The sequence below is a fragment of the Acinonyx jubatus genome, chromosome A1 (genome assembly GCF_027475565.1).
Source record: "Acinonyx jubatus isolate Ajub_Pintada_27869175 chromosome A1, VMU_Ajub_asm_v1.0, whole genome shotgun sequence".
In the NCBI taxonomy this organism is placed as follows: Eukaryota; Metazoa; Chordata; class Mammalia; order Carnivora; family Felidae; genus Acinonyx; species Acinonyx jubatus.
This window is the reverse complement of record NC_069380.1, coordinates 174,681,197-174,706,306: the sequence shown is the minus strand read 5'-3', so window position 1 is coordinate 174,706,306 and position 25,110 is coordinate 174,681,197. Positions and strand designations below refer to the sequence as shown.

General features: G+C 40.1%; 1 protein-coding gene across 1 annotated transcript in view; it reads right to left on the bottom strand.

Annotated features, from left to right (window-relative positions):
- UBTD2 (ubiquitin domain containing 2) overlaps positions 1-21,472 on the bottom strand; it is a 62,416-nt gene extending 40,944 nt beyond the window's left edge. Inside the window, exon 1 of the mRNA XM_027034502.2 lies at positions 20,954-21,472. Coding sequence (XP_026890303.1) covers positions 20,954-21,023 — 70 coding nt within the window. The 5' untranslated portion in view covers positions 21,024-21,472. The remainder of the gene's footprint in view (positions 1-20,953) is intronic.
- Between the last annotated feature and the right edge of the window lie 3,638 nt (positions 21,473-25,110).

The following is a 25,110-nucleotide window of genomic DNA, read 5'->3' as shown; positions in this document are numbered from 1 at the left end:
TTTGCAACTTTCTGTAAATCTGAGATTATTTTTAAAATAAAGTAAAACAAACAAAAAAGATCTGTGACTCTGGTAATCCCCTGGATACAGATTTGGATTGGGGAGAGCAACCATTGTATTAACCTAGACCTCAACAGGCCCCAAAGACCCAGGGCAATGTAAAGGTGCTTACTGTGTCTGGATGGAGTTAGACTCTTAGAGACTTTCCCTGACCAACTCAAATTCTTCAGGAATTTGCAGGAATGCTCCTGTATGCATTTAGAAGACCCTGCAGGGAATGACTCCTATCACTCTGATTGTTACATCACGGTTAAAGAAGGTAGCAGTTTGCCACATAATGCTGCTTTTCTCAGAAACAGTAAGTCAACAGAGAATGATTACCATGGCCCGGCCACTGTGTAGAGTGCTATCCATATACTGTCCTACTGAATGTTCAACTCCAGTATAATCTCCATCTTAAAATGAGAAAACAAACTTAAAAGGTAAAATACCTAGGTGGGGAGGAGGAGAAGGGAGATGACAAAAATAAAATAAGTTTAATTGGATAAAGATTTAATGAAGTAGTATTTCTCTGACACACAATTAGAACATTGCCCAGCATATTAAAAAAAAACAATACCTAAATGTCTGTTAAATTAATAAAAATAAATGGGGCGCCTGGGTGGCGCAGTCGGTTAAGCGTCCGACTTCAGCCAGGTCACGATCTCGCGGTCCGGGAGTTCGAGCCCCGCGTCGGGCTCTGGGCTGATGGCTCTGGGCCTGGAGCCTGTTTCCGATTCTGTGTCTCCCTCTCTCTCTGCCCCTCCCCCGTTCATGCTCTGTCTCTCTCTGTCCCAAAAATAAATAAACGTTGAAAAAAAATTTTTTTTAAATAAATTAAATAAATAAATAAATAAATAAATAAATAAATAAATAAATAAATAAAAAATGTCCCAAAGATCATCAAACTAATGGTACGGCTGGGACTCAACCCCAGATTGACTGACTCCAGGGTTCATATTCTTAAGCCACTAGGACTATACTACCTCATGGCTTTAAGAGTTACTGGATTAATGTTCAACGTGGTCCTAGACTTTCACCTACCCTCCCAAAGTGAACCCACATGATAATCAATCCATCTATAAGGTTGCAGGGCTCCATGAGGTTAAAGGTGTAAACCAGAGCTTAGGATGGCATAGCAAGTTGGCATGGATTTTAAGTGCCCAAACTATACACTATTTCCCAGACAGCACATACCAATTACCCAAAGCATGTTGGTGTCTGTCCCAGCCAGTGATCCATCAGACTCTATTCGGGAGGGGAGGGTCTCCATTTTCAATCTGAAAAGTTTCCTTTGCTTGAGAAATTGTTGGGCAAAAATGTGGGTAAATGCACTTCACTTGAATTGTATTCATTTGCCAAGTCCTTTGGTTTTAAGTACAATCAAAGCCCGCTTAATTTTAAGAACAGGTAAGAATCAAAGAGTACGTTCAACAGATCCACAGAACATAATGGGATTTTGGCTTGTCCAAGATTTTGCCACAAAATCTGTAAAGCAGAACCGGGACTCAATCATCAAATTCTCTACCTCTCCACCAAGTTATAAGAAAAGTGATGGGTGATGGAAACAATCAAAGTAACAGGAAAACTACTAGAAACTGTATTGTCTTGGGGTTAGACTCATGGGAAGAGATAGATCTTGAATGTCACTTAATTATTTTAAATTGCATCTATAGCTATGTCCATTACAAAACTCCAAGCTTTACTTTTAGCTTATTTAACTGCACTGTTCAGAAGGATGTAATGTCCTAAGAAATACTGTATTCTCACAAACTGCCCACATAAACGCCTTGGGTAACTTGCCCAATTACAGCAGCGTATTCCTTTGCTCTAGTTTATAGTGCATTTCCTCAGATTAAGTCGTGGGATGCGCATCTTGCACATCATTGTGGTGACTCTACAAAACAGACAGTGAGGTCAGGTCAATTTTAGAAAAAATACAGATAAACCCTCCCAAAATGAAAAGCTAACAATGACATTTCTGTTATATCCCAGAACATCATAAAGTCAAACTCTAGAAGTCATAACTGCTCTAGAAGCATAGCTGCAATGACTTTAAAAAGCACTTCACATTCCTCTGAATATACCACCTGATTTTTGTGCTTACTCTCCCTCTCTTTTATACATACAGCACACAACCTGAGCATGAAAGAATGTACACCAAAATATTTGTTAGGTGTTAAGATAAATGTGATTTACGTTTTCTTAAATAAACTTTTTTTTTTTAACTTTATTTTGAGAGAGCGTGTACATGCAGGGGAGGAGAGGGAGAGAGAGAGAGAGTGAGAGGGGGGAGAGAGAGAGAGAGAGAGAATATCCCAAGCAGGCTCCTCACTGTCAGTGCAGAGCCTGATGCAGGGCTTGAAATTACAAACCACAACACCATGACCTGAGCCGAAGTCAGATGCTTAACTGACTCAGCCACCCAAGGAGCCCCTTAAATACGCTTTTTGACTTAAAAAATTTTTTTGCAAAGAGTGTTTTTTTTTTAATGTTTAATTTAGAGAGGAAGGGAGGGAGAGAGCACGCGCATGTGCGCGTGTTGGGGAGGGGCAAAGAGAGAAGGACACACAGAAACCTAAGCAGGCTCCAGGCTCTGAACTGTCAGCACACAGCCTGATGCGGGGCTCGAACTCACAAACTGTGAGATCATGACTTGAGCTGAAGTCAGACGCTTAACCGACTGAGCCACCCAGGCGCCCCACAAAGAGTTCTTAAAAAGTTTTTTAAATAACCATAAATATATACAGTAAGAAAAAATTAGTCCTAAACAAGTCCTCCTGTAAAACATAAGAAGACTATATATAAGAATAAATATACCAAAAAAGAGTACACACATATATATTTTTTCTATGTGTATATATATTTTATGTATATTATATATAATGTGTGTGTGCGTGTGCGCACATGCGTGCAAAAGCTTCAATTACTCTCTTACCTAGAAAGCAAAGTGATCCAGGTTTGATTTAGTTTAGTAACGTTATAAGTAGCTTTTAGACTGTATCAGGAGTAAATGCAAAGATATCATTAGTCAATACTTTCCAACTCATTAAAATTGTATAACATTTTCCCTCAAGACTTCGGTACAAAAATAACTTGCCAACGTGTTTTATACCACCTATTATTAAATAAGAACTATTTTTCAATGGAAACTGAATTTTATTCTACATCTTAATTTTCTTTAATCTCCCTTGATGTTTCATCTGAGAACTTCTTTTTCTTCCCTCTTTAATAAATGTTGGAACTGGAGTGCCTGGGTGGCTCAGTCGGTTAAGCGTCCGACTTCAGCTCAGATCATGATCTCACGGTTTGTGAATTCAAGCCCCACATCAGGCTCTGTGCTGACAGCTTAGAGCCTGGAGCCTGTTTCGAATTCTGTGTCTCCCTGTCTCTCTGCTCCTTTCCCGCTCATGCTGTCTCTCTCTCTCCTTCAAAAATAAATAAAAACATTAAAAAATAATAAGAAAATAATAATAAAATAAACGGTGGAAGTTTGGGGTGCTTGGGTGACTCAGTCGGTTGAGCATCCGACTTCAGCTCAGGTCATGAATGATCTCACGGTTCGTGAGTTCAGGCCCCGCATCAGGCTCTGTGCTGACAGCTTGGAGCCTGGAGCCTGCTTCAGATTCTGTGTGTGTCTCTCTCTTTCTGCTTCTCCCCCACTCACGCTCTGTCTCTCTCTACCTCAAAAATGAATAAACATTAAAAAAAATTTTTTTTAGTAAAAAAATGTGGAACTTCTCACACTTTTCCTATTTAGGCTTTTAGTATTCATCCTTATTCTAAACTGAAAAACCTACCTTTACCATTCAAATGTAGTTCTGTCCCTGTTTATTATTCCCTTCTTAAAATGCTTAGGGATCAATTGTTCCAGAAAAAAAAGTTAAATGTTTGTCAGTCATTTGTTTGCCCTAGGCAGTTACATTATAATTTCTAGTCAGTATATTTAGTGTTGGTATATAGAAAATAAAAATACAAGCCAAGAACCTATTTTCAACCCCATGACAGATCCAGTGCAAAAAGATACTCTCCTTCTTGCTTCCAAGGGTATATTACATTTCATTCAATAACAGATAAGCAACTGTCCCCATTCTCAGAGCTCTTGTTACAGGCTGAAGTGTCTTATTCAATGTTCATTCCAGAGTACTAGGTATCATTTTATTGTTTCTCAAGTTCCTTTTCATTATGTCCTATTTATATGTAGTAGCACACATCTCAATTTTTCACTTCAAAATTATCAGACTTTATAAACTACTCTGAGTCATTTAGGAAGACACAGCTACCCACAACATGATGCAACCATCACAAACTCAGAGAAGCAAAAGCCAAATTCACAGAAGGGTGTGTTCAATAGGTCCTGTGTGTTAATTTTTGGCAACACATCAATGATTAAAGGCCCAAAGGCTTTTTAATCATCAAGTTAAAATTCTTATTTTCAGGGTAACTGAAGTTCAAGGCAGAAATGTATTGAGGACTGCCAGAAAAAGCACAAGCTACTATAATGAAACTACATTATGGGACCAACATAGTTTTCACCTCCTCCTCTTTATTCAGGAGATGGATGGTCTCTGTTCCCTTTCTCAGCTATAAAACTAGAAGATAGTTCCAATGATTCATATGCTGACATTTTAAGTACAAACACTAATTCACTTCTGGGTTCCAATCCCCATCCTTTAACTGCTGGATATACCAATTAGAAAGAACTTTCATGTAACCTCCTTCAACTCACCCCTTGGAGTGATCACCACTTTAGGATCTGAGACCGATTTTCTAATACTTCTATACTAAGGGTAATTTCAGAGGACAGGCCTAGAAAAACTTTATTAAGCTTTCTTCAGATTAGACAAATCCTTCTTTTCTTTGTACTTTAAGAAACTCAAGGAAACTTGTTCCCCCACACAGTTCAACTGCGAAGTTCAAGGTCAAGTTTGAGTAAACTGAGTTTTAAGCTGAAAACATTCAATCTAGGTTAGGAGGCAGAGGTAAAAGTGCAAAAGATAAGCAAGTAAAAGGGCACAAAAGATGAACAAGACTAACACTTTTTCCCATTTCACCAGCTTTAGATAACTAACATCTTAGTTCAAATTTTCTATCTTGTGAAAAGCAAGATAATTTATTGACTAAGATCAAAGGCAACTATCTACCTCATTTTTTACTGCTGTCATCTCCATTTTGAATACAAGAGTGAACATGAGAGTCCTTAAGAAACACATTCCATTAACTTCAACTATGCTTATTGCCACAAAGGAAAAACACACACACTTCTGCAGCAAGGAAAGAAAAGTCCACCCAAACCCCTCACCATCTGTGGAGAGGATATGGAGTTACAAAACAGAAAATGGAGCTTAGTTTGGGATACTCGTTTTATTCCTTATTCGAAACATCTCTGTGCTTCAGTTTCCTCCCCTGTGAACCAGCGATATTAACATCATCTTTCCTTAAAGTCAAAGGGTCCTTGTAAGAATCAAGAAAATGTGAAGATTTATTTTTAAACCAAAAACTACAACAAAGGAAAAGATTATGTATTGCAATTATGGCTCTTCTCACATATTAATTATACTTGTGAACCTTAAACAATCGAAAAGCCATTACTCTGAATTACTTCAAGCTCTCATTCAACAAGTATTTCTTACGTACATGTTACTTACAAGCCACTGTGCTAGGCCCTGTTGAAACAGTATGTACGCTCAGCTTGTCATATTGGTATGCTCAATGTGTTTGCTGTGCAAATAACAGGGAGATTTTGATATGTAAAAACAGGATGAAAAGTGCGAAATATATTTGCATTACTAAATATCTCATAACACAAGGCATGCATTAAAGAGCTACATGTTATAATATTGTATTTGTGTAACTAATTTCCTCCCAAACACAAAGCGCCTTATACTTTTTACATGGAGGAGTGTGGGTTAGACCCCCAAAGTGAAATTTGTGTTTGGTAAAATACTTCAAAGATCAGTTTCATCCTACCACTTGTCCTCAGACTTTGCCCTCCTCTAACATCCCCTAAAATGTCTGCTGAAAAAAACCCACCGAATGAATAAACAAAAATCCCTAAATTCAGAAAATTCATAAAGAATGTCTTTATTATTCCCTGTTAATAGAATACTTTATAGGCTATATGTGAAAACTAGATTTCTGCTGCATTCAATGTAAACACAAATTCAGCTCAAGGGCAGCCTAACAATTCTACTGGGCTGGGTGGGCTATAAATATAATTAACTCTTTTCATATGCAAAGCAATTCAAATCATCACTAGGTTTGCTAAGGATGACAGAAGAAAATAACAAAAATACACACAAAATAAGCAGGGAGACCTTAACAAGCAAATTAGATCACTGCCTCCTTCAGTTGGGTAAATAAGTATTTATCCCAGAGTTAATTATGGTGAGGAGTCTCTATAAGACAATGGGCTTTCATACAACTAAGGAACTAGTAATAAAATAATTTCATCCAAAAATCAAATTAAATAACTAAAGCCAAGTAGTAAACTTTTCATTCTCCAAGTGATAAAACAGTCATAATTATCCATTTATTATTTCAGAGCTTATAATACTGTGAGGCAAGTAAGAAATAAACAAGTAAACAAATAATTTCTAAAAGCAATTAAAAAAATGAGGAAGGGCCATGCTATTTTTAAGAACTTAATAAAAAAGCATTTCATAGCAAATATTTACTATGTAAATATATACTAAGTGAAAAGGTCAAAGGTCTTGAAAAGGAAAGAAAATCCAAGCCTTGCTCACTAGATGCTAAGATCTTTCTTTCATTGACATTCCTTCTTTGTTTTATCTCAATATAGTTCACTCTTTATAAGCAAAGTCTGACTAACATATATGACAGACATCAGACCTCACCTACTAGGTCCCTCTCAGCATCATCTCATTCTGGTTCTTCCTTCATAAGCCACAGTCAAATCTTTCAAACACAAGATCTCATTTATCAACCCCATTTCCATTAAGCACTTCCTGCCTGAACTTCCAAAGTTTTCTTTTTTTTTAATGTTTATGTATTTATTTTGAAAGGGGGGGGGAGGGGCAGAGTGGGAGAGAGAGAATCCCAAGCAGGCTCTGCACTGCCAGCACAGAGCCTGACACAGGGCTTGATCCTACGGATCCATGAGATCATGACCTGAGCCAAAATCAAGTCAGACGCTTAACCGACTAATCCACTCAGACACCCCTGAAACTCCAAAGTTTAAACATAATACAAGCATGCTTGAATTGTAGACAAAGAGCTGAAATATTTGACACCCAAGAGAGAAAGGAGAAAAGTGAAGCTGTGTCAGAGAGAAGAGTAGGCCTAATAGTGCCAAGCTTCAAATGGGCTGAGAGGTAAAGTTCATGTCTTAAATAATGAAACAGCTTCACTTACAGAGTACATTATGAAGCCAAAGGTTGCTCCAGAAGAAAGAGACCACCTGTGGGCTTGTTACTACCCTTTTAAATCCTGGCAAAGGCCAAGTCAAATGCAGGCAGTAAACAAACTTCCAGATCTAAAACCAGACTGCACTTAGTGATATAGGCACAAGTTACCACCGCATTGATTCCCTTCACTATCTCTTTTTTAAGTAAGCTCTATGCCCAATGTGGGATTTGAACTCATGACCCCAAGATCAAACGCACAACCCCAAGATCAAGAGTTGCATGCTCTACTGACTAAGCCAACCAGGCCCCCGCATCTTCGCTATTTTTAATGTGTTACCTTTCTTTTGTTTGCTCTTAAAGTTTTATACTTAATTCATATAGTACTTTTTCAGTAATTCTATGAAACCACAGATATCTAATACAATGCCCACAACAGTATGCCTATCCTGAGAATAGAGAAAAACCTACTGAAATTATGTGTTAAAGATTTTTCCTAGGATCTAATCAACTAATTTTAAAAACTGGTTCCAAAGAACTCAAGGAAACAAAACAGTTGCTTCAGAGTTCTACAAACATGATTCAAATTATATGTAAAATATGTTACTTTTTAAGAATCATAATACCAAGACCCCACACATCAAATGTTAAATTTCAAACATACAGACCATCATGAAACATGTTCATCATGAAACTAATCATGGTGACATTGGAATAAAGCTTCTCTTACTTTCTCTATGCACATATGAAACTTAGGGAACTTCTTGAAATGGGTCATTGATTGGGAAATCAAGAGCTCTGCACGGTGCCTTTTGTTTAATACAGGCACACACATGTCCACTCATGTAACAATGTACCAGTGAACACACTAATATGGTACTGTGCAGGTCTGGGCCCCATTAAATGTCACAGCAAGTTTAGATATACCTGCTCAGCATATTCTCTCATGACAAAAAGTAACTCAACAATGCTTAATGAAAATATAACATAAGTCACAATACTGGAAGACATAATGTTGAAGTTTTGAGTACAGTCGATAGTGGTTCAAACTTAAAAAAACCTATAGAACTTTATGAGACTCTAATTTTTTTTAGTGACTGTACAATCAAAATAAAAGAAAATGAAATGCTGAGGCTGATACTTTAGTATTCAAGGTAAGGTATACCTAAAAAAAAGGAGATTCAACTGTTAAAAAAGTTTGAGTATACTGATCTCATCCAACAAACATGCTCATTTTATAGATAAGAAAAAAACAAGAAATGGGGAAGTCAAGTGACTGAAGGTCATATTAGATCTAGAGAGACAGAGGTGGAACTGGAACTTTTCATTACGCTATATGGTTCTAGTTAACAAAGAGCTCTTGTTCTAGAATTAAGTAAGTCTTCTATTAGTGGAATTTTACTTTCTCCCTAACACCATTATAAAGTCAAAAATGTATGTCACACAACAGTTAACTGAGTCTAAGGTATTATGAAACCTCAAGTATTATGAAGTCTGTACCAGGCCAATGCAGCTTACATCCCGAGAAGATAAGTAATGTCGAAAAATAACCATGATAGGGACACCCAGGTGGCTTAGTCCGTTAAGCGTCCGACCTCAGCTTAGGTCATGATCTCACGGCTTGTGAGTTTGAGCCCCGTGTCCGGCTCTGTGCTGACAGCCTGGAGCCTGCTTCACATTCTGTGTCTCCATCTCTCTCTGCCCCTCTGCCACTTGTGCTCTCTTTCTCTCTCTGATATAAATAAACATTAAAAAAAAATTAAAAAAAAATAGAACCTTTTTATAAAAATGAGAGAAAGGAGGGGAGCCTGGGTGGCTCAGTCGGTTAAGTGGCTGACTTCAGCTCAGGTCATGATCTCACAGTTTGCGAGTTTGAGCCCTGCATCAGGCTCTGTGCTGACAGCTCAGAGCCTGCAGCCTGCTTCAGATTGTCTCCCCCTCTCTCTCTGCCCTCCCCCACTCACACTCTGAAAGAAAGGAATGTAGATACAAAGGGTACAAACTTTCAGTTATAAAAAGAATAAACTCTGAGAATCTAATAATGTACAGCATAGTGACTATAGTTAATAATAGGGTACTGTAGACTTGCAGGCTGACAGTAGATCTTAAGCTTGTTTCTGGGTGGGAAAATGAAAATAAAGTTCAGATTTATTCAGTAATCAAAGATTATCCCAGTGTTGGAAGTTAGGAGAAAAGAACTGGGAAAAGTTTGGATTTTGGATCCAGGATAGCCTAGGAAATAATCACATTCTGTTAGTATTAGATCTACCAAATTTTCAGTTTAAAGAAAATACAGAGGCTAGAGAAATACACTAAATGACAATCAGACAAACCCAGAATGTGATACATTCTATAATACTCTTCAAAAAATCAATGTCATAGGGAAGAAAAGGGGAGAAGCTGTTCTAGATTTTAAAAAATTAAATACAAAAACAAATGCAATGTCTCAATGCTGAATAGATCTTAATTTGAAAAAAATAGCTATAAAAGGCATTTTGGGACAATTGGTGGACTGTGATTATGGACTTGATCTTAGGGAATAATCTTCTTAGGAGTGATAATGGTATTTACATGTTGAAGTGTCATGATGTCTATACTCTCAGTTACGCAAATACACACACACACACACACTGTTTAATCTAAGTGATGGATATTCAAATGTTTATTATATTAATTTTTTCAATATGCTTGAAAACTGTCATTAAAAATATTTTAAAAAAGAATTAAGATATAATCTTGACAAAGATGATCTAATCCATTCTCTTCTTTCAACAATGTGAGAAACGGAGCCCAAAGCACCAGAGATAATGCAGGCCTTTTCAAGAGATTAAAACTCAGGCAGGTCTGCAGAATCTTAGCGCAAACTCTTTCCATGTGCCAGAAACCTAGGACCAGAGACAAAAACTGATGTGGGACAAACATATACATACACGTACATATTAAAAAGGTGGTTTTTTTTAAGTTTATTTATTTATTAATAATCTCTACACCCAGCATGGGGCTGGAACTCACGACCTCAAGATCAAGAGCCACACGCTCTTCTGAGTGGGTGAGCCAGGCACCCCATGTGCATGCAAAAAAGTGAAACACATTTCTGCTGTTTAATATGTGACAATATGATTCAAATTACAAAAGAATAAAAATATGCTAAAGATTGTAACACCTTGCTACATCAGAATTTTGTATCAAATAACCTCAGAATGCAGCATTAAATGGGAATTAGCACACAAAAAATCCACTTAAATACCATCACCTATATATTGTCTCGCAACTGGTCTATTAATTGTGGCAACTGTGCCTTCCTAAAATCTGACAACATACCTTAATAACTTCATATTTCACCTACCCCTCCACAAGCTTCTTGCCAGTCCGCCAAAATGCCAGGTTTTCTCATATTGCTATACAAATAATTTCCTCTGCCTTCTACTTTGTCTCCATCTACTCCTCTTTCAAGACCAACTTCTTATATCCCCTCTTCAGTGAAGCTTTCTGACCCTGCTCCCCACTATTCTCTGAACTTCTATAATACTTTTTCCATTGCTGTAGAGGCTTTAAAAAAAATTTTTTTTAATGTTTATTTTTAAAGGAGAGAGAAAGAAAAAAAAGAAAAAAGAGGGAAGGGCAGATGGGGTGGGGGGAAAAAAATAAAGGAGAGAGAAACAGAGAATGTGCAGGGGAGGGACAGAAAGAGAGGGAGACAGAATCCAAAGTGGGCTCCAGGTCTGAGCCGTCAGCACAGAGCCCCACGCGGGGCTCAAACTCCCCAGCTGTGAGATCATGACCCAAGCGGAAGTCAGACGATTAACTGACTGAGCCACCCAGGAGCCCCACTGTAGAGGCTTTTAAAACTTTTCCTAATTAAATGTATGATTCCTCTACTCAACCACAGGCTACTTGATATCAGAGAGCAGGCCTTATTTATATGGTTAGCTATAAGCACTGGCAGTTAGAAATAATGGAGGCTGGCTATTTTTAAAAGTTCCAGTTTAAAAAAATAAGATGTTTGCCCTGAGTTGAAAGTGATAGTTTATCATGAAGCATAACCAAGTGATCTGGACTATCTGTTATTCTGCCCCTTTGATACTCTTGTCACATAGTCCACAAGCACGGAAATGATCTCAACTGATGCAAAGAGGCCTGCCCTAGCTCATACCTATGAGCCAATCATAATACATGCAAAAAATTATCTGAAGGGTTTTGAGGACTTCATGAGAAAAGTCCAAAAGTCACTACTTCATTATTTAGTCAAGTCTTGATATATCAAGACCTCACTCACACTCAAGTAAAATTCACTTAAAATGACTTTCACACATTAGGATGTTTTTGTTTAGACATCTAACTTGAACAGAAATTCCATTTCTGAAAACAGAGCAATAATGGAAATGCCTAAAAGTTTTACTGCAAACACGCAAAAAACAGCATTACAACACTCAATGCATACTCAGCAATATTTAACCTCTCAGCTCAATATATGGAATATATTCAAAAACAAACTTGATTGTTGCTGACTGCAAGTCAAAAGTGGCTGATGCAAGGCAAATACATGCTGATTGTTCTCGGCCAACACACATGCATCTTTAAGTACATACGCGTTAGTAAAGTCTCAACCTATGGTCCTTGAACTACCAGTGAATCATGAGGAGCTTGCTGGTAGCCTAGTATGCCCGATAAGCAGAAGCAGAAAGCTGGGTAGGGATGGTGAGGGGCGGCGGGAAGAATCAGGTGCAATGGTCCACCAAATGAAGATAAACCATTCAGGTGGTCTGCAGTAAGGAAAAATGAGAGAATCACTAAATCAGCAAATTGATCATCATGCCCAATTAATATGATTATGTTGTTTAACGAAATCAATCTAATGCTTTCTTGCAACAAGAGAAGAATGTGTCTTGGTCAAAAGCCACAAGAGAGATAACTAATTCATAAACACAATGGCAAAAGTTCCTCACTACAAGAGAGTAACACTCAATAATCATTCCTATTAGAAGACTCACCTAAGTATAGTACCACTAGCAGGTGCTGCCAAAGCTCTGCATTTGCAGTAAGAAAATCAGATTTTAAAATAGGGGCGCCTGAATGGCTCAGTGAGTTGAGCATCCGACTCTTGATTTCGGCTCAGGTCATGATCCCACAGTTGTGGGCTGACAGCATGTTGACTACTTGAGACACTCACACTCTCTCTCCCTCCCCATCCCCCCATTGCATTTGCTTGTGCTCTTTCACTCTCTCAAAATAAATAATAAACTAAAACAAAAACGTTTAAACAAAAAAATAGGGGCTCCTGGCTGGCTCAGTTGGAAAAGCATCCAACTCTTGATCTAAGGGTTGTGAGTTCAAGCCCCATGTTGGGTGTAGAGATTACTTAAAAAATAAAATCTTAAAAAAAAAAAAAAAAAAGTAAAATCCATCTATTAAAATTTCTCCATAAGAGAGGTGTTACAGGGGCACCCAGGTGGCTCAGTTGGTTGAGCATCTGACTTCGGCTCAGATCATGATCTCGCAGTTCGTGAGTTCCAGCCCTGCATCGGGCTCTGTGCTGACAGCTCGGAGCCTGGAGCCTACTTCAGATTCTGTGTCTCCCTCTCTCTCTGCCCCATCCCCACTCATGCTCTGTCTCTCTCTGTCTTAAAAATAAATAAAACATTAAAAAAAATTTTTTTAAAGAGAGGTGTTACAGACTAGGATCATCAAAAATCAGAATGAAGATTCTTATCATTTCTAATGGCATAAAGATTCTACCCATAGTATATAGCACTAGCAACTGATTTTTTTTTTAATGTTTATTTTTGAGAGAGAGAGACAGAGTGTGAGCAGGCGAGGGGCAGAGAGAGGGAGACACAGAATCGAAGCAGGCTCTAGGCTCTGAGCTGTCAGCACAGAGTCCAATGTGGAGCTCGAACCCACAAACTCTGAGATCATGACGTGAGCCCAAGTGGACACTTAACCAACTGAGCCATCCAGGCGCCCCCTAGCAACTGATTCCTAAATAAAATCAGAGATGAAAAAAACCCAGGCCATTTACTATCCATAGCAAGAATCTTTAAAAATGCCATTCCAACATAAAGTCCAAGATAATCTTGACTGGGAAAAAATGTCAACCTTTTATTTGCTAGAAAACTGAAAACAAAATTGGACTAGCCAGGGATATAATATCCCATGTCTATTTTTAATAAAAACTTGAGTGCTTAAATCTCCTTCCAAAGAGGATTCAGCTTTCCCCACATCTCAGTATTTTCCAACTGTAGCGTCCCCGACCTAAATTTTGTTCTCATACCTACAGCCTTCCTACCCAGAGTTCCCCTGGATTTCCAACACACACCTTCTTGCTGCCTATTTTCCTTTTGGTCTTCCCCCACAGCTATACTCATTCTGGTAAAATCAAGCACCCTCTGCTTTATATCCAGTAAATGCCTCCTATTTTGTAGTATGTCTTTCTCCAACTGGCATAAAATTTTATGCATCCTACTCATAAAGCCACAGAGCTACCAGCCCAGAAAATAGGAAAAATTTTTACTTCAACTGTCACACTAAGGAGAAGGGCAGCCTAATCATCAGCCCTCCTCATGCTCAGTTCTACTTCATTTTTAATTATAGACCCAGTCCTAAGAGTAGAAGCATAAGAAAATTCAATCAGCAAACTAATTAGATGATGTGTAGAATATATGGGACATTGAAAATACATAAGATAGAGATATGAATGATATTCTTGGTGAAGAAAAAAACCAGTGTTTTGTAGAGAAATGTGTTTGTTCTGAAGTATATCAACCTCAAAAGGCCTACTGGTATATTCTAGGGCTGGATGCCCAAGAAGTCTACCTTGAGTCTGGATGTGAGTAATACACTACAGGTAGAACTTCTGCAAACACCAAACTAGAATGAGAAGTTAACAAAATAAATTATTTTCTGAAATTGTAAGAATGGTCAGGTCCATCTTCTGTGAAATTTTCATGACTCAGTTCTTAGTACTTTCTTCTTCTTTTCACTTACTTATAGCAGTCATTTACTTTTACACCTTCAGTAAACCTCCCCCAAAGACTCCAAAATCCACATTCCTAATCCTGAATAAGAGTTCCATATCTAAACATCTGCACCACCCTACATGATGTCCCAACTTAAAAATTCTTGCGTCAACTAAACCTTGGCATACTGAAAGGCAAATTATAGCTTGCCCCAGATAGCTCTTTCTTATTCCCCAAAACCTGCCAAGCCACCTCAATATTCCTGGTCACCCAGATTCACAAACACGGGTTTACAGATCTTCCCTGACTTAGGACGAGGTTATGTTCCAATAAACCTATCGTAAATTGAAATCATCATAAATTGAAAATGCATTTAATACAACTAACCTACAGAACATCATAGTTTAGCCTAGCCTACCTTAAATGTGCTCAGAACACTTACATTAGCCCACAGTTGGGCAAAATCATCTAACACAAAGCCTAATACCACGTAATTTGTCGAATACTATACTGAAGGTGAGAAACAAAATGGTAAGAGTATCCGTTGCTTACCCTCATGATCCTGACCACGTGGCTGACTGGGAGCTGCAGGTTGCTGCCTCTGCCCAGCATCTCGAGAGAGTATCATATCACCTATCATCAGCCATGGAAAAAAAACTAAATTCAAACTCTCAAGTATGGTTTCTACTGAATGTGTATGTATCACGTTGCACCACTGTAAAACTGAAAAATCCTAAATTGAGCCATCATAAGTCAGGGACTGTCTGTATTTTACTTTCTTTTCTATACCCCTTTATCCAATACAGTCCCAATTCATGCCATTTTTTTCCTAATGGGTTCCTTGCTCTAATCTCTGCCCACTGTAAGCAATCCTGTACAGTGCTTCTCAAACTTCAATATGCAGAGGAACCATTTGAAAATCTAGTTACAATGAAGATTCTGATTTACTAGGTCTGGGGGCGGGCCTGAGATTTTGCACTTCTAACATACTCCCAGGTTACAGCAAAACTGCTGGTAGCGGGACCACCTTTGAGCAGCTCAGATCACTATTTTCTTTTATTCCCTCAGCACTTGCGCAGTTTATCCTATAGTATATTTATCTGTTTACCAGTGTTTTACAGTTGTTTCATGTGTGCATATTTTATTATGCTTTCCTAAAAAAGGATTCTGACATACTCAAGAAATAAGATCATGATTCCTTTTTTGGAACAACAGCAACCAACCCAATGTTGGGCATATTGTGGGTTTTCAATGCCTTTTGATTGTGAAATGCTTCTACGGAAAATGTAACAATCATCTCTTGATTAAGAAGTTGAAGTAGGTTTATGGATTACTTTTGTCAACTTTTTAAAAACCATTTCACTACTAATCAACCTTTTCACCACATAAGACAGAAAATAAACTTCAAATAGTTTTCTATTCATAGTTAAGAAAGCAAACGTTAGTTAAGTTAGACTTATGAATTACTGGTTAAAGATTTATTCTTTCTCCATCAGTGAAGGATTAGTTAAATATACATTTAAAACAAAAACCAGAAGTCCAGGCAACAAAAGAAAAAATAAATTTGACTTCATTAAAATTAAAAACTTTTATGCATCAAAGGACACTACCAAGAGAGAGTAAAGATGGGGCACCTGGCTAGCTCAGTTGGTAGAGCATGGGATTCTTGACCTCAGGGTTGTAAGTTCAAGCCCCACCTTGGGTACAGAGATTACTTAAAAATAAAATCTTAAAAACAAAAAAAAGTGAAAAGATGGGAGAAAATATCTTCGAATCATGTATCTGATAAGAGTTTATATACAGAATATACAAAGGCCTCCCACAACACAACAACAAAAAACCCCAAAACAACCCAATTAAAAAACAGGCAAAGGACTTAAACAGACATTTCTCCAAAGAAGATAAACAAATGTCCAAGAAGCACTTTAATTAAAAGATGCTCAACATCACTAGTCATTAGGGAAATGCAAACCAAAACCACAGTGAGATACCCACTACAAGGGCTATTAATTTTAAAAATGGGAAATAACAAGTGTTGATGAAGATATGGAAAAACCGAAACCCTTGTATGTTGCTGGTAGGAATGAAAAATGATGCAGCCACTGTGGTAAAGTTTGGCAGTTCCTCAAAAAAGTAAACCATTTAACCTAGCAACTCCACACCTAGGTATATTATATCCAAAAGAACCAAAAACAGCGACTCAAACAGCTCTTTGTACACCAAAGTTCATAGCCACGTTATTCACAATAGCCAAAAAGTGGACACAGCCCAAATGTCTGTGTAGAAGAATGGATAAACAAAATGTGGTATATACATACAATGGAGTATTATTGAGCCATAAAAAGGATGAGGTACTGATACTTGCTACCACAGGATTAACCTGAAGACATTATGCAAAGTGAAATATATCAGAAAGAAAAGGACAAATACTGTATGATTCTACTTATGTGAAATATCTAGACTTGGTAAATTCACAGAGAAAAAACTTAGATTTAGAAGTTAATGGGTTGGGAGAGGGGAGAAGAAATACTCCTTAATGAACTAGAGTTTCTGTTTGAAGAGATGAAAAATTTTAGAAATACATAGTTTCTAAAACTATGGGGGGATGGTTGCACATGGGGATGGTGAATGTAATTAATGCCACTGAACTGTACACTTAAAAATGGTTAAAATGGCAAATTTTATATGTATTTTGTCACAAATTTAAAAATGAAACTAGAAAAAAAGAGAAACTAGCATTTTTTATCACAGCACTGAGTTCAAGTTCTGCCTGCCATTTATAAACAATGCAATGTTAAGCAACTTAATTTCTCTCAGGTTCAATCCATCCATAAAATAGAAATATTATCCACCTTCCAGAGTTATTGAAGACTAAATGAGAAAACCAAATCACTGAGCACAACATCTGTTACATAATAAATACTGGATAGATGGTAGTTATTATTCAAAAACCAGTTACTCAAGTAGGTGTCTATAAGGCTGCTATAAATGGATACCCAAAAGAATTCCATGATATTCTCAAGACATGAAATAAAGAAATGAATGGCCAGCAGTCAGTTATCCTGCTGTAAACCTGGAAACTTGTGACCACCGAGGGTTAGTCCCCTTGGGATATCACTGACTATGCAAAACAAAAGATACACCCAGAAAGTGAGAACCCACTTTCTACATCAAGTTCATTAAAGAGGTGAACAAAATAATAGTTGGCTGTCTTCAACTAATTTCACTTTACTGTTTTTTCCCCACATACTTATTTTTAAAAATCATGAGATTTCATTCCTTAGCCAATGCCATGGACTACATAAAGCCTTGTCTAGAGGTCCTGAGTTCCAACCCCAGCATCACAATGTCACATCATAATAAGGCAGACAACTATACAGAACATGCTGTCTAAAAAATGTTCTAGGAACATGGAAGCCTGAAGTGAATTGCTAAATAATCTTGTATAATGTATATACTATACTTGTCTTGATGAAAATTAGGCTTTTAAAAAATGATCAAACTAGCTGAAACTCAGAAACTGAATTCTAGGCAAGATATGCCAGAGGAAGATACTACAAATGATTCCAAAATAACATATAACACAAATCTTATAATGTGGATTAAGCAATTTCCATATTCTACAGTCTTTTGCAAAAATTTCTCAAATTCCTTCAAAGTACATCCCTTAGTAAGCAAGTTTTTTTCCTATATGCAATTACTTGCATGCACAAGAGACTTAGATCCAGAGGGAAAGAGAAAGTACAGTATCTCAAATGGCCAAAAAGATTTTTAAAACAGTCATTTTTTACTAAGGTTACCTGATATTCAAGAGTCAAACCAATCTAGGGGCACCTATGTGGCTCAGTCGGTTGAGTGTCTGACGCTTGATTTCAGCTCAGGTTATGATCTCAAGGTTGTGAGATCGAGTGCTCAGTGTGGAGTCCACTTAGGATTCTCTCTCCCTCCCTCTACCCTCCCCAATTCACACACTCTTTAAAAAAAAAAAAAAAAAAAGGTCAAACCAATCTAAAATGGTGAGACTTGAAAACAATGTGAATGTAAAACTGTCATGAAAAATTACTTCATGTTGATAAAAGAATTTTTCATAACACAAATGTCCAGGTGAAAACTATAAACCATCAATTTATGTTTCAAAAGCAAAGGATCTGTGCCAACACCCTTAGGAAGAATACTCTTTCCCTTCTCAACAAAAACCTACTATAATAAGTAAAAACTATTTAATGTGTTAACCTAAAACACTCACCTGAGCTAATTCCTTTAAACCGCAATTAACTCTTAACTATCGTGACAATAATGAAGAACAAAGTCTTCTATAATCAAATTCCAAAAACAATCTTTTTATCCCACGCAGCCCCTTCCTCTACTTCTTCCACTCGTCACATGAGGCCCATACTTTCTCTTCAGAAGAAAAGTAAGAGGTTTTGTGGTTGGTGTTCCTTTTTTCTAAATTTTACTTTAGAAAGTTATAGCGCAGCTTAAGGTCCAGAGATCTCAGTTCTCAAAGAAACTAATACTATGGTTATCTAACTAGACACTACTGGTAATAAATTACCAAAAGCTAAGACTTGATGCTTTTAAAGGCCCGTGCTAATAATGCCTGGCTGGTCCTAAGTCACATTACCAAAAGGTTTTCAATAAATTGGTTCAAATTCATTACCAAGAAGAGAAAAATGTTTATTAAAATTTTTAAATGAGTGTAAAACAAATTAGATGTAACTGAAACTAAACACTACCAGGGTGGCCTGGCTGGCACAGGCAGTAGAGCATGTGACTCTTGATCTCGGGGTTGTGAATTTGAGCCCCGCATGGGTTGCAGAGATTACTTAAAAAAAAATAAAGTAATTTTTTTTTAAGTTTATTTATTTTGAGAGAGAGAAAGTGCAAGAGGGTAGGGGCAGAAAGGGAGCGGGGGAGAAAGAATTCCAAGCAGGCTCCACGCTGTCGGAGCAGGGCCCAATGCAGGGCTTGATCCCACAAACGGAGATCATGACCCTAGATGAAACCAAGAGTCAGACGCCTAACCAGCTGAGCCACTGAGGCATCCCAAATTTAAAATCTTAAAACAAACAAACAAAAACCCACTATTTATAGCACATACTAGCGTATTTTGGTACCACTAATGATCACTTCAATTGCAGGAAGAATCATTTTGACCCCCAATTTGACCTTAACCCAGGGCTGTTTCAAATCATGCACTTTTAATCTTCTGCTTCGTCCTCACTGGGGATCTCACTGTTAATGTGCCACCAAAACACAATGCTACGACTTGAAATGCACTATTAAGTAGTGTTTTCATGGACAATTTTTTTTCACCACACACTTCAATGAACCCTCAAACTATTCGTCCAGGATTTAATCATACAAGAAACCCACAGATTTTAATCAAGTGGCATGGCAAAATATCATGTAATTCAGGAAATTTATCAGCTAAATGTTAGTGTACACAGTTTACAGATGGAGCTCCAGGGACAGGGCGAGCAATTGGTCCAAAAAGCTAGTAAAAGAAAAAGTTGTAAACCCTCTCACCCCCCACCCCAAACGATTTAGTTTAGGAACTTATAAATACGTCTTACATTCTGAGACATCTAACAGAAGGTTGGAACGGAACCAGCACTGTCATCTTTGCTATTCCTAGCTGTTTCTTCTTTAACTACAACATTCTGCCCTCTACACAAGCTATAGAGCGGCCTCAGCCAAAGGTCATTTAAGCAAAGGTAGAATTAATTGTATTGTTACACTGTTATACCACAATGCCGATTGAATTAAAAAGCTCTCCTCCGCCAGCTGCTATTTACAATAAATTAGAAGTGCATTCCGTGTTCGAAAACTTTTAAAGCACTGGGCTAAGTCGGACTCCTGCATTTGTACTTTTACTCTACATATTTTCCTTTACGTAAGGCGGATAGGAATTCAACTAGCCCACCCCGACAGCAAACTGGCCCAACACCCGCAAGCCGTAGCAAGAAGCCACGTTTTCCTCGGGCGGACGGTTTCCCCACCCCTCCTTAAAATAATGCGTGTGGCCACTCGAGACTTCCCCAGCCAAGCTCCAGAAACTTGCAGGTTTAAATGGCCAAATTGGAACCAACCAGGGCAGCTGTCATCTGAAACTCAGGAAAGCTGAGACCAGCCAACTCTGCCGAACGAGGAAGGGTGCGGAGAGATGTGGCGGGGCCCGTCGGAGGGAATGCATTAAGCTCCCCTCCCCAACCCCCCCATCAATTCGCTTTTCTGCAACCCCAGCGCCGCCATCCTGTTCCTGAATAATTAAACGGGCTGGAGAGGGGGTGAGGTGGCCAAGAAAGGCAGTTTCTGGTCCGAGTTTCCCGAGCCGAGGCGGTGGGGTCGAGAGGCCGAGGGCTACATCCCCGGCGGGCGAAGGACTTTCCTCAGGGCCGGCAGGGCAAGGGGCGACCCCGCGGCCGGCGGGGCGGCCGGAAGCGGAGCGCGGGGAGTGACGTGGAGGAGGGGATGACAAAGGGGCTCAGGGGCCCCGGCCGCGCGGCCCGCGGGCCCGCAGGGGCCGGGACAGGTGGCCGGGCCTGGCCAGGAACAATGGGGGGCCGAGGCTGCCCCCTGGCGCTCACCTACCTCCGGTGCCCTCCGAGTTCTCGTTGAGGCTGCCCGAGGAGTCGTGCTGGGCGCCCACACACCCGCCCATGGGGGCCCCCGGCGCCTCGTCCGCCACCTCCGGGCGCTCGTCCGGCCCGCCGCCGCCGCCGCCGCCTCAGCCTCCTCAAGAGCCGCCGCCGCCGCCGCCACCGAGCCCCGGACAGGCGCGCCGCTCCGCTCGCCCGCCGCGGCCCAGCCTCCGCCCCCCTCGCCGCTCCACCCACCGCCTTGGCTCGGCCCCTTCCTCCGCGCCCACTTCTACCTCAGCCCCCGGGCCGCCCGCCCGGCAGGCCTGGCCCGCGTGCCGCCCTCGCCTCCGGCTCGGCCCCGCCAGGCCAGGGCCGGCCCATCCCGGGAGGGCCGCAGCGCCCGCCTCGCCCGCTCACTGCCCCGCACACCCGCGTCCAGGCGAGCCCCGCGCCGGCGCCGCCAGTCCGCCAGGCCCCATCGGCCCCCGCCCCGCGGCGCCGCCCTCCGCACCCGCGGCCTGGGCTCAACCGGGCCCGCCCGGAACGGCCGGCGGGGGCGGGGCCGCGGGAGGCCGCGCGCTGATTGGCTGCGGGAGGGGCCGCGAGCCGAAGGCTGGGGCGGTGGGGAGGGGAGGGGAAGGGAGGGGAGGGGAGCTCCGAGCTGGAGGAGCGGAGGCGAACTGCGGATCCGTCCGGGGAAGAGGCAGGGAAAGGAGGCGTGGAGGAAGGATGGGGAAAGAAGAGAAGAAAAGGAGAGAGAAGGGAGAGGCAGCAGGAAAGGAGGAACAAAAGTGAGAAAGGAGATGTAGAGAGGGGCGAAATCGAGTTTCTGGCTGCTCCTCGGGCGTCACCTTTCTCTTTCTCTGGGAAGCGAGTCAGAGGGGGCACAGAGAAGTAATAGAAGCCTCGTAGGCGGAAACGGGGCTGGTTCCCAAATAACTGGCGAAGGTGGGTGGGGGGTTCTTGGCCGAAGGCTGAGGTTCCAGCACCTTTGGGATTTGTGTAGAATTCAGTGGATTGGTACGCCGAGTCTGGGCTTCCCCTTGCCTGCACCGCTCCCACGAGACCCCCCCCCCCAAATCACTGTGCCCCATTATTAGACGTAGAAGCGGTCATTGTGGTTGCAAGCTGGACTCAGATTACAGAGGCGAGGCATTCCGTGTAGGAGAGATAAGCGCTGACCGTAGTTCTGAGGGCGTGGGTTCATTTCATCTCCACGGGATTGATTATTCAGACACAATGCTACTCCTTTTAGGTATTTACATCGCCTTTAGAACAAAGTGAAGTATTAAAAAAAATTAAATACCCAGCTTTTTCGAAACCAGAATTTGGTACATGGACCACGCCCAACATTCTTGGCGGTCGCTATCCTAATCTAAGCCAAATTGTTAATGGTCCCTTCAGAATTGTGTTTTGCTATGATGCCTTAAAATTTTGTATCAGCCTGCTTGGGCCTTTTTAAAGCTTATTTCTGCCCAAGCTGTTTTAACTATCTGCTCCATTTTTATATCAGACTTTCTTTTTTTAACATCTTGGGTCGGCTTTTGCTTAGCATTAAAAAAAAAAAATTGTTTTTTTAAGCGAAATACCTAAGAAAAAGACTCTCTGCAGTTTGGAATTTGCATTTAAATATATTTTCATACACTGCTGGTGGGAGTGTAAATTGGTTTAATCTTTTTGCAAATTAATTTGGAAATGAGGATCAAGAACCTTAAAAATGTTCATACCCTTTGACTTGGGATTATCCCACACATGGGTATCTAGCTCACAGAAATAGTCCAAAATGCAAAGACAGATTTCTGTCCTTGTATTCATTTGATAATCAGATAAAAATGAGGGTTTGACAAACAAAACCCTATACTTACATAAAAGCACAGAAATGTGAGAAACAGAAATCTGTTATATTAAATTTATACTGACAAATCAGTATTGTTCTGGGTAGTCATGAAAATTCAGAAGAGCTTATATACCATCATGTTTTTATGAGTTTTCAGAGGTTGCTCTGACATTCAGGTACTGTGTCACAAAGCCTTCTATCTGATCATTACCAGCTGAGTATTCACATTGGTAGACAGACATCACTTCATCACTTCCCTGAAGGAGAGAAGCTGCATGATGAATATCTTCAAAAGGATTGCTTTGTCCTGAATTTTGCTTTAGAAATGGCAGAAACCAAGACTTCCACAATGTCTATTAAACGGATAATAGGCACCCAAATGATGAGTGTTTCTGATGAGCACTGAGGAGTTGCCCTAGGAAGAGAGAGCCATGCCTTTGAGAGATTTTCAGTTGTGTGCGTTCCCCTCCTTGCCTTTATCTTAAAGCAGAATCATGAGTTTCAAGGAGACAGAGTAATGTGGCAGTTAAGGGCCACAGCTTTGCTATCAACTTCCTAGGTTGGAATCTGGCTTCCATTCTGTACTAGCTGTATGACCTTAAATTTCTACATAGCTCAATTTCCCCACCTGTAAAACTGGGCCAATAACAATGCTCTAAACTCTGTGGGGGCTCTTTATTAACTGTCCTCTACTTCATGTCTAGCGTCACCTATTTAAACTTACTGGATGGCTCAATCCACTTAAGACCTTCTTTAGAAACAGTGCCTTCTTTGTGTGTCTATGTGTATGTGTGTGTGTGTGCTTCTCTTTTTATATAACATTTTATTGAGCTCTATTTCATATACCTTATATTTCACCAGTTTAAGGTGTACAATTCAAATGGATACAAGCGGCCAACTTCGGCTCAGGTCACAATCTCACGATCCGTGAGTTCGAGCCCCGCGTCGGGCTCTGTGCTGACAGCTCAGAGCCTGGAACCCGTTTCAGATTCTGTGTCTCCCTCTTTCTCTGCCCCTCCCCTGTTCATGCTCTGTCTCTCTCTGTCTCAAAAATAAATAAACGTTAAAAAAAAAAATTCAAATGGATACAGCCACTATGGACAACAGTATGGAGGTTCCTCAAAAAATTAAAAATAGAACTACCATCAGATCCAACAATTCTACCTCTGGGTATTTACCCAAAGAAAATAAAACATTAACTCAAAAAGATGTATGCACCCCCATGTTTATTGCAGCATTATTTATAATAGCCAAGACATGGAAACAACCCAAGTGTCCATCAGTAGATAAATGGATAAAGAAAATGTGATACACACACACACACACACACACACACACACACATTCACACAGTGGAATATTATCCAGCCATAAAAAAAAAAAAGAAAGAAATCTTGGGGTACCTGAGTGGCTCAGTTGGTTGAGTGTCTGGCTTCGGCTCAGGTCATGGTCTCACAGTTGATGGGTTTGGCCCCACATCGGGCTCTCTGCTGTCAGTGCAGAACTCTCTTCGGATCCTCTGTCTCCCTTTCTCTCTGCCCCTCCTAGACTCCTGCACGCACGCACTCTTTCTCTCTCTCTCTCAAAAATAAACTTAAAAAAAAAAACCTTTAAAAAAAGGGGCGCCTGGGTGGCTCAGTTGGTTAAGCGTCTGACTTCGGCTGAGGTCATGATCTTGTGGTTGGTGAGTTCGAGCCCCATGTCAGGCTCTGTGCTGATACCTTGGAGCCTGGAACCTGCTTCAGATACTGTGTCTCCCTCTCTCTCTGCCCCTGCTTGCACTTGTCTTTCTGTCTCTCAAAAACAAATAAACGTTAAAAAGATTTTTTTTTCCAGTTTCTGTGTCTCCCTTGCTCTCTGCCCCTCCCCCCCTCAAAAATAAACATTAAAAATTTTGTTTAATCTTTAAAAAAAAAAGAATGAAATCTTGCCATTTGTGACAACATGGATGGCCCCTGAGGGCATTATGAGTCAGAGAAAGAGAAATACCTATGATCTCACTTATATGTGGAATTTAAAACAACAATGAAAACAAAGCCAGTCCAAGCTCATCAATGCACAGACAGATTGGTTATTGCCAGAGGTGGGGGGGGGGGGCGCGAGTGGTGGCAGAAGAATGAGTGAAAGGGTAAAAATGCACAAACTTCTAGTTATGAAATAAATAAGTCACAGAGATATAATGTACGGCATGGTGACTATAGTTAATACTGTATTGCACGTTGCTAAGGGATTAAATCTTGAAAGTTCTCATCACAAGAAAAAAATTTTATAACCATGGATAGTGATGGATGTTAGACTTCTTGTAGTGATCATTTTGCAATATATACAAAT